General features: G+C 36.5%; 2 protein-coding genes across 2 annotated transcripts; both read left to right on the top strand.

Annotated features, from left to right (window-relative positions):
- Nucleotides 1-1,476: 1,476 nt before the first annotated feature.
- On the top strand, nt 1,477-6,235 carry LOC133854079 (uncharacterized). Its single transcript, XM_062290105.1, has 7 exons — nt 1,477-3,307; nt 3,501-3,591; nt 3,750-3,907; nt 3,985-4,036; nt 4,704-4,783; nt 4,883-4,976; nt 5,111-6,235. Exons 1-7 carry the CDS (start codon nt 2,126-2,128, stop codon nt 5,686-5,688), a joined length of 2,235 nt encoding a protein of 744 aa, XP_062146089.1. The 5' UTR covers nt 1,477-2,125; the 3' UTR covers nt 5,689-6,235.
- A 3,828-nt stretch (nt 6,236-10,063) lies between these two features.
- Nucleotides 10,064-11,112, top strand: LOC133854480 (transcription factor MYB1-like). The gene is made up of 2 exons (XM_062290706.1): nt 10,064-10,219; nt 10,528-11,112. Exons 1-2 carry the CDS (start codon nt 10,087-10,089, stop codon nt 11,052-11,054), a joined length of 660 nt encoding a protein of 219 aa, XP_062146690.1. The 5' UTR covers nt 10,064-10,086; the 3' UTR covers nt 11,055-11,112.
- The last annotated feature ends 833 nt before the right edge of the window (nt 11,113-11,945 follow it).

An 11,945-nucleotide genomic window follows, 5' to 3' on the forward strand; every position in this document is an offset into this window, starting at 1 on the left:
TTTGTGATTACTTCAGTATAGGAGAAAGAGAAGTCCACTACTCCACAATGTCATAAGAGATTCACAATAGAAATAATGATCCCTCACTCTAAACCTCTAGCTTTCATTCAAATATGTTTACAAAATTTTGAACACTTTTATGCATGGTTTTATTAAAATGTGGTTATCAAATATATATTTGGAAGTTGTTTGATCACTAATTTGTCAACGAATTTTTCACTTTGTATATGGTTGAAATAAGGAACGAAACAAAAAAAAAAAAACTATTAGGGACAAAGTATGAATGAAGGGCTTTTTTTTTTTTTTGACATGTCCACATAAGAGGGGGAGGGGGGATTCGAACTACTAACTTTCGCTTCATGAGGCGTGGTCGCCAGCTGATTGAGCTACTCATTAGGAATGAATGTAGGGTTAAACCTAAATTTGATAAGAAACTTAGTTTTTAAGCATATATATATATATATAAATTAATATTTTTTTTTAATTTATAGCATAATAAAATGTGGTTATCAAATAGAGAGGGGAATGCATTTTTTTTCCCCAAATCAAAGGCAGTAAATGGCATTTTCTTAGAATATTAGTTAAATTACTAAATTCATAATTTTTTTTCTTCTTCATTAAATTAAGTTTTTGAGATAAGTGGTGATTTAACATGATATTAAAGTAAAGATATTGAGTTCGAATTTTATCTTTATAATTAACCTTTTATTTCAATTAAATATTCTATATGTAGATATTACTTATTGAGAAAGAATTTGAGACACGTGTGAGGGAGAGTATTATAATACTAATTAAATGATCAAATTCATAATTTCATATTATCTTCAGTTTTTTGAATAAATAGTGACTTAACATATTTGGCTTATGGCTTTAGAAAGTTCCTTATAAAAAGGCACTACAATTTTTACTATATTCTTGAATAAATTCTCGTGTCAGCCCATATTTTATAAAAATGAGTATCAATGTATTACATAGACTGTCATGTGACCGTATATATTTAATAACTAATGTAATAAATATCACATAAACCACCACGTCAATTTATAATAATCTCGTGATGATCTATCAGTAAAAGAGGAAAAGAAGATAAAAAGTTGGTGGGACATTCTCAACAAAAAAATTAAAGGATAAAGTAAAAAATAAATAGTCAATTCCAACAAAGTTAATCAGATAAAAGAAATGAAGATCTTCTATAATTGTTAGGATAGTTTATTATCTAAGATTTTCTAAGATTTCAATTAATATTTATTAATTAAATAATTAAAAATTTATCAAAATCTATCACCTTTTGTTAAAAACCTTACAAAACATTTGCTTAGAAAAGAAAAAACCTGATAAAACATGTGGTTGGTTGCAAACCATTGGTCCTGGTCCAAACAAAAAGTAAGTGGTAAAACCGTAAATAACATGTCATCGACATCCAGTCCAAATCCAACTAAGAGCCGGAGAGAGAGACAAAACACAAAGGAGAAGCACCTTCCACTCTCGGACCGTGCCTCTTCTTCGTACCGACGCTCAAACCGAGGCAAAGGTCACCTTTTTAATTTTTTTTTTTTTTATTTATTAGATACTTTTAGTTTATGGGTTTTTTTTTTCCCTGTACTATTCTTAATTCTTTGCCTCCCCAAGTGGGAACTCCTGTCCTGTGGATGAGAAGACTCAGAAGAGAAGAGAAGAGAGAGAGAAGGAGAGTATTGCAGAGCAAAAGTGGAAATCCCTAGTGGATTTCTGGGGTTTGACCGGAATTTCATCGTGACCCAGGTGAGCAAAACTCTCTCTTTCCGGTCGCAAGTGTGATTTGTAGCTTGATTTCTTGTGTTTTCGGGAAACAATCTATTGCGGGTTGTAGTTGAAGTTAGCGCCTTTTTAAGAGAGTCAAAGGGCAGTTGGATTGTTTGTGGACTGAATATGTTAGATTGCTGCAAGATCCATGCTAGGTGTTTGTGTTCTCTAATCTGTTGATTTGATGATCTGAGTGGTATTAGATTTTAGATTGTAGTATTTTTGTTTAATTCTTAAAGAAATTGTACCATCTAAATGAGGACTTAGATTATAGTTGGGGTCAATTTTTTTTGTCTTTTTCTTTTTCTTCTGAATTAGGATGTAATGGGTTGAAAAAAAAAATATGATGGGGAGTTACAGCGAAGAGGAAGAGGATCAGTTTTATGATACACGTGAAGAGATCTCTTCTGTGTCGGATTGGAGTTTGGATGGTTCTGGGGACTGTAGTTCTAGTATTGGGCACTCTGCCGGTGTTTCAGGTAGTTTTTGGTATGAGATTTGGATCAACAACCCGGAAAGTGTACAAGAGCGCCGCCTTAGGTTTCTGAAATGGATGGGGTTAACTTTAGATTGGAATTCGGTTATGAGAGAGGATCTGGGAGATGGATTATATGACAAAATCGAAGAGGGTATTGACAGAATCATGGAAAATAGTGGGGCGGTGTTGAGGACTATGGGTTTCGATGAAGGGTTTTCATTAAGTCAGCCTACTGTGTCCCCCATATCAGATAAAGTGTTGGAATCGTTAGAAAATGGTGCTTCAGAAGATAATTGCGTGTTTACAATCAAGAATTTGGATGATGGAACTGAGTTCCTTGTGGATGAACTGGGTCAGAATGGAATGCTTAGCAGACTACAAGAGGTGGGTTCCAATCGAGCGGTTAGTTTTGAAGAATTTCAGAAAAATTGCAGGCCATCTTCGTTGGTTCAGCATCGCTTGCGGAAAGAAGTTGATGAGGCAAGATTTTCAGTAGGTGCAAAGAAGAAAGCGAAGAGGGGTTGGCTAAGGACATTAGGTGCTGCAGTTTGTATTGTTGATACTGCCGCTTTAAGGCCTGGTGGTAATCTTGAACCAACGTCAGGTACAGGGATGCAAAGAGTTCGGGTTCATTCTTATAGAAAACGGTCCAAGGAACTGTCTTCCCTTTATGCTGGACAGGAATTTCTGGCACATGAGGGGTCAATATTGACAATGAAATTCAGCCTGGACGGGCGGTATTTGGCAAGTGCCGGCAAGGATGGAATAGTGCGCGTGTGGATGGTGATTGAAGCTGAGAGATCAGACGACTTCAACGTTCCAGAAATTGATCCTTCATGTGCATACTTCACAATGAATAATCTTTCTGAATTGGCTCCTCTTGATGTGGATAAAGGGAAATTAGGGAAGATGGACAAATTGAGGAAATCATCAGATTCAGCTTGCGTCATTCTCCCACCAAAGGTCTTCCAGATATTGGAGAAGCCTCTACATGAGTTCCAGGGACACACCGACGACGTTTTGGATCTCTCATGGTCCAGAAAAGGGGTTAGTGTTATTTGGAATTAAGTTAATTTTCTTGGACTGTTGCATCATTTGTTGATATATTTCTAGCATATTATTTTCCTGAACATGATGAATATTAATGCCATTTTCTTCTCTTTCTTTCTTCTTCCTCTTCTTCTTTCTCTCTTTTTTTTTTTTTTTTTTTTTTTTTTTTTTTTTTTTGTACTTTCCACAGTTTCTGCTGTCATCCTCTGTTGATAAGACAGTTCGACTATGGCAAGTGAGATCTGACAGATGCCTTAGAATTTTTTCTCATAATACTTATGGTGAGCCTCTTCCTGATCATTTGCATTTATCTTTAGCATGTACTTGTTTGATGCTTTGGTTAGGCTTAGTTAATCTATACTGGTGTGATCTGTATCTGTTCGCCTAGTTTGGTTTGCATCACATCACACTGATCGTTGTACTGCCATGATTGATGCAGTGACATGTGTTGATTTTAACCCTGTGGATGATAATTACTTCATCAGCGGTTCAATTGATGGAAAAGTTCGCATCTGGGAAACTGTTGGATGTAAGGTTGTTGATTATATTGATACCAGAGAGATAGTCACTGCTGCATGTTATCGTCCTGATGGAAAGGTCTGGTGAATTTTCGTGTTTCTGGCTTTTTACCATGAATATCCAACATGAAATACTCAAATAATCAACTTTTACAGGGAGGAATTGTGGGCACCATGACTGGGAGCTGTCTTTTTTATGACATCATAGGTATGCACACGTTCAAGCCAAATGAAACTTTTTCTCTTTTTCCTAGAATGTTGTTTTAAGTCTTGGAGAGCCCTATGCAAGCTGAAGTAAACATTTTACACAAGAAGTTGTGAATGCTTGAAATTAGAAATTAAATGTAACATCTCTTTTCCTGGATCTACGGAAAAAGTAGAAATGATATTTATCTTGTTAATCTCTGCAGCTTATTAAGCTGGCAGTCTATCAAGATAAAAAACAGTTTAGCACAACAAAAGAAATGTAATATTTAGTTTGTTAACTCTCATTTACTCTGTGGCCATTGACTACATGCCAGGACAGGATTCCCTTGCCTGTATATTGGATTGAGGAAATGTTAATTAAGCTGTGTTAATTTTTCTTGTCTTTTTATTGTTAGAAACAAACAGGTTTTTGGAAAATTTTGGACTGGCTGTATTTGGGAATTTAAGGCCAGTTTGATAGGGGTATGAATAGAGGAAGTATTTGGGGGTTTGGCATTTTGATATGTAAGGAGAAGTGTTTGTAAGAAACGAGAGAAAGAAGTTTGTTACAGCCCTGGGGCTGTCTGAACAGTGAAATGAACAGTAGCAGTGTCCCAAAGAATAACTGTATTTAATACTAAAAAGATGTTATGGGTTCCTGCAAACTAATATTGTTTTGTTTGGTTCAGATAATCATCTGCAACTGGATGCTCAATTATACTTACAGAGCAAAAAGAAGTCACCAGGCAAGAGGATAACTGGATTTCAGGTTGCTAAGTTACATCCACGATTTTGTTAAATTATTTCTTCCATCTATACTCCTTTATTTCACCGGAAATAACTAAATTAGTATGGCTTGGTTTTCTAGTTTTCCCCAGGCGACCCGAGCAAAGTAATGGTCACTTCTGCTGATTCAGTAGTTCGTATTCTTTTGGGCCATGATGTCATTTGCAAATTCAGGGGTAGGTTTTTGTTTTTATCATAGTTCTCATTTCACTGCATCTGTTGAACACTATATAACCATTTAGAAAATTCGATGATTTTTTGTTCCTTCCATTGTTCACTCTTCTTTTATTTTTTTCTTTTTTTTTTTAAGGTCTTCGAAATGCAGGAAGCCAGATGTCTGCCTCTTTTAGCTCAGATGGGAAACATATTGTCTCAGCGAGTGAGGATTCAAATGTCTATGTCTGGAACTTCATGAACCAGGACAGGCCTTCTTCCCGAGCAAAGGCTATCCGGTGTAGTGAGAGTTTCCACTCCCACAATGCATTAATTGCTATACCTTGGTGTGGCATTCAAACCACGTCAGGAACCCATCTATCCCCAACATTGAGTGCTGATATTTGGGGAAGTGTTAAAAATGGGTCGAACCACCACAACTTCAATGAGAATTCAGACCAAAAAATGCCTCTATCTTCACCTGATTGTTTCTCTCTGAGCCGTGGGTTTCTATTGGAGTCTTTACCAAGGGGATCTGCAACTTGGCCTGAGGAGAAACTTTCTAATCCAAGTCCAGTAAGTATTTCACCTGCAGTGTGCAAATCTGAGTACAAAATTTTGAAGAGTGCTTGCCAGGGCATGTTCAGTTCTCCCCACATGTGGGGTCATGTGTTTGTGACTGCAGGCTGGGATGGGCGGATTAGAACATACCACAATTATGGGTTACCCGGTTGAAGTTGATAATGGGGTTTGGCAAAATGGTTAGGTCTGACTTTCAGATTTGCAACATGTTGTTGCAGATCCAAGTACAAGATTTTGGAAGAGTTCTAGCTAGAGCATGTTCACTTCTCCTGACATGCGCTCAGTTGTGGTCGTGACTGCAGGCTGGAATGGACAGAGTTGAATGTGGTTGTTTATTGGTCTTTGAAACCCTGGAAGATCATCAGACCTTAGTTTCAGTTGTTGGGCACTTAAAAGACAGTGATTCGCCTTGTTTCAGGAGTGCACGACACTGATTCAAACGATTCTCTGCATGTGCAGTGTGGTATAGATGACAGTTGTATACTTGTATTGCCTTTTTTTTCTTTTGTTGGGGGGGGTGTTCTATTGAGGACCCTTCATAGATTACCAAGTGTATTATAATCCAGTCAGGCCATGAAAAAGTGGCATAGCTTTTTTAAATTACTGCAGTCCAGCCAAGTTGTCAAAATGAGGCTATGGATTGATTTTGTATTAGATTCTCATATAGGGGTTTAATTATATGATTCTTTTATTTGTTCAAGGATTTCCAGCTCAAAATTGTATTTATGAAGAGTGAGTTTTGTGTGAGATGGGTGCCAAATAATGCATAAAAACGGCCTTACTATTAGCATTCACTTCTTCCTTTCTGTTCTGTGCTTTTGCCCTTCCTGGCCTTTTATCCAAATTTCTTCTGAATATCACTGCCCAACAAGTTTAATGTGGGAGGGCATCTGGGGCACCACTGGGGAACAAAGAACAAAGGCAAGTTCTTTGATGCTGGTGAGACCCAACATGGGCTTCATTCTTTAGGAGGACAGCCTTTGCAATTGGCTGCTTAATTGCCATTCCGGACAGGCGAGTCCCATACCTTTCCTCTTTGTAGGGCTGTTCAAATTGTGCATTTACCTGCCTGAACAAGTAGGTTTTGCACTTGTCCTTTTGTGAAGCTGTCTAAATTGCATGCAATTCTATTACAGGAGATCTTAAACCTCATGTACTTGAGGTTGAGCCAATGAAACCATATAAGTGGCTAATACTTTGGCAAGAGCTCATTCCATGCAAGTTTCCCTATTTAAGAATAGGGATGCTTTTTTCCATGATGGACTAGTGATGATGGTGACAATGGTGGTTAGAAAGGCATAATAATATTGGAGAGATTCTTCTTTCAAGACTTTGTAGGTATGTTTCTAAGGTGAAATTGGAGTCTCCATCAACTCTATTATTGGAGAAGCTTATAGAAGTAGCTTAGCTTCCATTACAACCAAATTACTACACCATATCCACTGTTAGTAAATGTAACCAAAAAAAAAAGATCTTATTAACAATTCACAATTACTCCCTTCATACTTGTTAGGCAAATCTAAGAATTAGTTTAGCCTATATCAAGTGACAAAATGTCACCTCCTCCTTCCCTTTACAGTATTGCATAGGGAAAAAAGAAGAAGGGTAAAGTCTACAAACTTTCCTCAAACTACTACCCAGTTGATAATGTCCTCCCAAACTATCAATAATTGTCAATGTTCTCCGCAATGTCAAAAATACCCTTAATAAAATAAAAAAAATAAAGAAATACATAAAAACCAAGGGTGGCCAAATTTAAAAATTAAAATTTTTGTTTTTTTTTTTTTGTTTTAAGAAATTTAAATTTTTCTCTCCGAATTTATAGGAGTACTTTTGTTTTATTGAAAAAATTGTAAGGTCATTTTTGTCTTTTTGTTAGCATTTGGGATATATTGACAATGTTTTGGTAGTTTGGGGGTGGGTGGGGAAAGACACTGTCCCAATTGAAAGTTTGGAAGCATTGTTAATTGAGTGGTAGTTTGAGGGCCGGCGTACGTGAACTTACAACAAAAAAAAAAAAAAAAAAAAAGTGACAAAATGTCTCCATCTTACCAAACATCATATACTTCCACGTTTTCACCTGTTGAGCTATAAAGCCTATAATGTCACTCTTACTTGTTAATGTTGTGCAGGTAACTTGATTAACCAAAATAGTAAGAAGATGATATGAGTTCAATGTGCTTCTTCATTCTTCAATATATGGGGAAAGGCGGTGGAAAAGGACCTAGCCTATTGAATCAAATACACGTCATGTTGACTCTCCCATGGTTACCCAACATTGATGCAATCAATCTGCTTTTCAACCATCTCTGCCTTGCTATTGGAACATTAATTTCAATCGCCAAATCAAACGAGGACAGGATTTATTTTCAAAAATTGAACTAACATTGTATGTGAGAGTTGCATGTTTTAAACGCAATTGTCAATTTAATATATTGAGTTGAAAAATTTTCCCCCACCCAATTTATGTTCTGTTTGTTTCGATAAAATCATTTTTTTTTTCTTTCTTTCTGGAAATAGTTTTTGGCGTTTGGCTCATATGAAAAAATCACCAACGGCGTAAAACGGAATCCAGCGATATCCAGCCGTCGTTGCTAGATTCCAGCAAAAATTTACAGATTTTGACCAAACTTGCCAGATTTCGGTAGAAATTTTCAGATTTTGGCCATAATTGATCTGGTCCCCCAGTTTCTGACGACCATCATCGGAATCCGGCATTCCGATACTAAAATTCGGAGATCTTTGGCGATAAAGTCAGGTTACCAACAAATTTAAATGCCCGACGGTGGCGGATTCCCACAAACGTGCGTACAAAAATGAAGAGTTAAGTCCAGAAAACGATTTACGGTTTTTAAAATCGTAAATAGTTTTTAAAAAATTTAAGAAAATTTTACCGTCAAACTGAAAATTATTTCTATTGACAATTATTTTTGCTCCTATCAAATATCGAAAAATGCTGAAAATATTTTTAAAAAAATATTTTACGCAAAAACAAACGGAGCATTAGAAAGAAAACTTTATCCCTTAAGGGGGAACAATATTGTCCAAGTTGCAGCTTGTACGTAATAGCCTTGGGAATTCATGCCCTTTTCGGTTCTAAACCATTTTCTATAGCTTTCTATTTTTTGTGAAATCATTGAATAACCTACAACTTACTTTGACTTTTGTCTCAACTCTCAACGTTGGAAACTATAATTGAAAATAACCTTTTTTTTTTAAATGACAAAAGTCCTCAGCTCTAGAAATAAGAACTTATTTGCCAACCATAATGAATTAAACCCCAGAGAATCACATCACAATTACATATTTACTTGTTAATTGTTAATAGTGTGGGTCGACCTTACATGATCAAGTTACATTTTCCTTACATTTGTTACACTTTGGCCATAAACGATTCCATCCTTATCTCCGACCGGCATATGGCCTCCACCATCTCCGACATCCACTAGGACCCACTCTTTACTTAGTTAGACCGAATGATAAATCAATAGATGTGCAAATTCTATATCAGACGGAGAATCAAGCGCTTCCAATTGCATTGAGCAGTGGATAGCAATAGTCCTCAGACAACCAACGTTGTTCCGTACGTAATTTGATTCCAAGACCTACACGACACCTACCTTGGTGGTAACCTATTAAACGTGATAAAAGGGTGGTTAAAGGAATCTAGTGATGAGAAAAGGTCAAAAGGGACGAGATCTCTGATTTTTTTTAAGCTATTTTTCTCTTTTGCAATATAAGTGAAGAACAATCCTATTAATGAAGAGCATTTTGAAGAGCTCCAATGTATATCTCATATGGGCCTAAAAGTCACAACCTTTATTTGTTGCTTGCCATGATGGTTTTGGTTAGGAAATACACCCATTTCCTTTTTTGTGTACATTGGACATATGATAATTATGATGCCAACTCTTCAAATTCTTCCATCAAAATTAGTTTTATCATTTCTTTTAATTTCACGTGGCCTTTACCACGTTAGCCTCTAAAATAAATTGGAATTTCTAGTAATTTATTGTATGAATTGCTAGCAATTTGGACAATAAATATGAGAGAGCCCCTATAAGACCTATCTGCCCAAACAGACGGATAGATTACTCCAGACCTGCTCTGACAAGTGGATTTTATGAGAACTCTATCATATTTAATTACTGTTTGAATTGATAGCAATTCACGTAACAAAATTATTAAAAATCTCTATCCATAGTAGTTGGAGGGAAACAGTTGTAAAGCAAGGTACATTGATTTCCTTGAATTTGGTTCTCAAAAATTGAAAATTCCTTGGACCTGCTTTTATTTTTATCATAATTATCCAACCTTTTTAAACATGTGAAAGTAGGGAAGTAACATACCCCACGTACGCCACCGTTTTTTCACACACTTTATTTTCGCTACCATTAAATATATCCCATGAAACCACCACCATTTCACATCAAACTATAATTCTTTAAAAGCTTGGCTTATATCCCCAGGTTGTGATCTCTCTCTCTCTCTCTCTCTCTCTCTCTCTCTCTCTATCTGTGATCGATACCCTAATTAAGAGAGAAGGTAGAAATGGGAAGAACCCCATGTTGTTCAAAAGTTGGTTTACATAGAGGTCCGTGGACTGCCAGAGAAGACACATTACTGGAAAACTATATCCAGACTCATGGTGAAGGCCATTGGAAATCTTTGCCTGAAAAAGCAGGTATTCCTCTTGTTCACTACCTCATGAATGCATAATTAACGCCTTCTATACTACAAGAATTTTGGTCTTTAGCGACGATTAGTCGTTGCAGTTGTTCCGTCAAGAAAAGTTATTAGTTGTTGATATATATAGTTTAATTCTCAAATAGCACACGAACTTAAGCTGACATGTCGTTGCTGATAATAAGTACTCGATCGGCGACGACATAGGGGTCGCCGAAAGAGATCTCTTTCTTACTTCATATGAATTTTTGTTATATATAATTATGGCACTTAGCAAGTTGAATTTTCTTTGGTTTCTGCTTGAAGGGCTACTTAGATGTGGAAAGAGCTGCAGGCTAAGATGGTTGAACTATCTCCGACCCGATATCCGGCGAGGAAACATCACCCCGGATGAAGACGACCTCATTATCCGGCTTCACTCCCTTCTCGGCAACCGTTGGTCTCTCATTGCTGGAAGACTTCCTGGCCGAACCGATAACGAGATAAAGAACTATTGGAATTGTCATCTAAGCAAAAAGTTGAAGAACAAAGGGAATTATAAGCAAGATGGTGGTGGAAAAACAATAACAAAGACCAAAGTTTACCAGCCAAAGGCCGTGAGGATTCCATTTTCATCACCATTTTATGCACATGGGAACAATTTTGGAGAGGCTAAGCTGGCTTGTGATCATAAAGACAGTGATTTTGTTTATGATTATGATTGCCATCCTTGCCACAATTCTGAACCCACAACAGATGACATGCTTGACAAAATTTACAAGGAATATCAGCAGCTTCTGACGGCAGAAAATCAACCATCTTTGGTCTCCTTTGTTGATTCCTTGTTCGTTTGATTGCACTAAAACTGCTGTAAATTATGGGTCGAGCTTGCTGTCGATCTGCAATAGAAATAACATCCATTGATATATGTGTTTAGTTAATCCATAATTTAGATTATGGCCTCTCCAGGATCATTGAGGCTATACGTATAAGGGAACCATAAAATAGTTTACCTATACCTATTGTACTGTATTTTCTTTTTCTTCGGTGTTTGTATTACTATACAAAGGAATCATAGTTGATCCAAGATTGGCATATCTATGCCTTTATTCCTGTCTGCAAATCTCAGGTAAAAGAGGTGCGTTTTAAAAAACCACCGAAATATACAGAAATAACAACTTAATTGTTTTCTTTTTTGCCAAGAAACTGATAATCATCATTGGTCGGGAGGGCGGCGTTGAAATTCACGTGTTTACAGCATGCATTTCTTAATTTTCTTCTAATTAAGTTGTAGGGCGTGGAGTTTTGTTTGAAGGAATATAACGCATGCATGATGCATGGATCATGGATGTCATGTCATGAATTTGGCTAGCTATTTCGTGGTTGTTGACCTTTGGCCATGGTTTCCCACCCAAACTCTCGTTTGACATGGCTCTGACCCTTCACAACCAAGACGGCGCCTCCCTGATAGTCCAGTCCCAGTTCACAGATTTAGAAATTAGATCTAATGCCTAGCTTGTGCCTGCAATCCATTTAAATTATCACATATCAAATACTATAATATATATAGTAACTATTCTTACCATATCAAATACTAAAATATAAATTGTTACATGTTGGTGTACATGACACTCATTTTCATAACATATAGATTATAGACTATATGTAGAACCCAAACATTTTTTCTAGTATCTGTATACCTATTAGCAAAGGTTAAGAAAACAAATCATAATTAGCATTAGAAA

Source organism: Alnus glutinosa, chromosome 13, assembly GCF_958979055.1.
Source record: "Alnus glutinosa chromosome 13, dhAlnGlut1.1, whole genome shotgun sequence".
NCBI classification, from domain to species: domain Eukaryota; kingdom Viridiplantae; phylum Streptophyta; class Magnoliopsida; order Fagales; family Betulaceae; genus Alnus; species Alnus glutinosa.

Excerpts from the sequence above, each read along its gene's own strand:
- LOC133854079 (XM_062290105.1), top strand. The coding sequence starts at position 2,126 with ATGATGGGGAGTTACAGCGAAGAGGAAGAGGATCAGTTTTATGATACA. Across the intron at positions 3,908-3,984 it reads GTTATCGTCCTGATGGAAAG|GGAGGAATTGTGGGCACCAT; the intron begins GTCTGGTGAATT and ends CAACTTTTACAG. Across the intron at positions 4,037-4,703 it reads TCTTTTTTATGACATCATAG|ATAATCATCTGCAACTGGAT; the intron begins GTATGCACACGT and ends TGTTTGGTTCAG.
- LOC133854480 (XM_062290706.1), top strand. The coding sequence starts at position 10,087 with ATGGGAAGAACCCCATGTTGTTCAAAAGTTGGTTTACATAGAGGTCCG. Across the intron at positions 10,220-10,527 it reads ATCTTTGCCTGAAAAAGCAG|GGCTACTTAGATGTGGAAAG; the intron begins GTATTCCTCTTG and ends TTCTGCTTGAAG.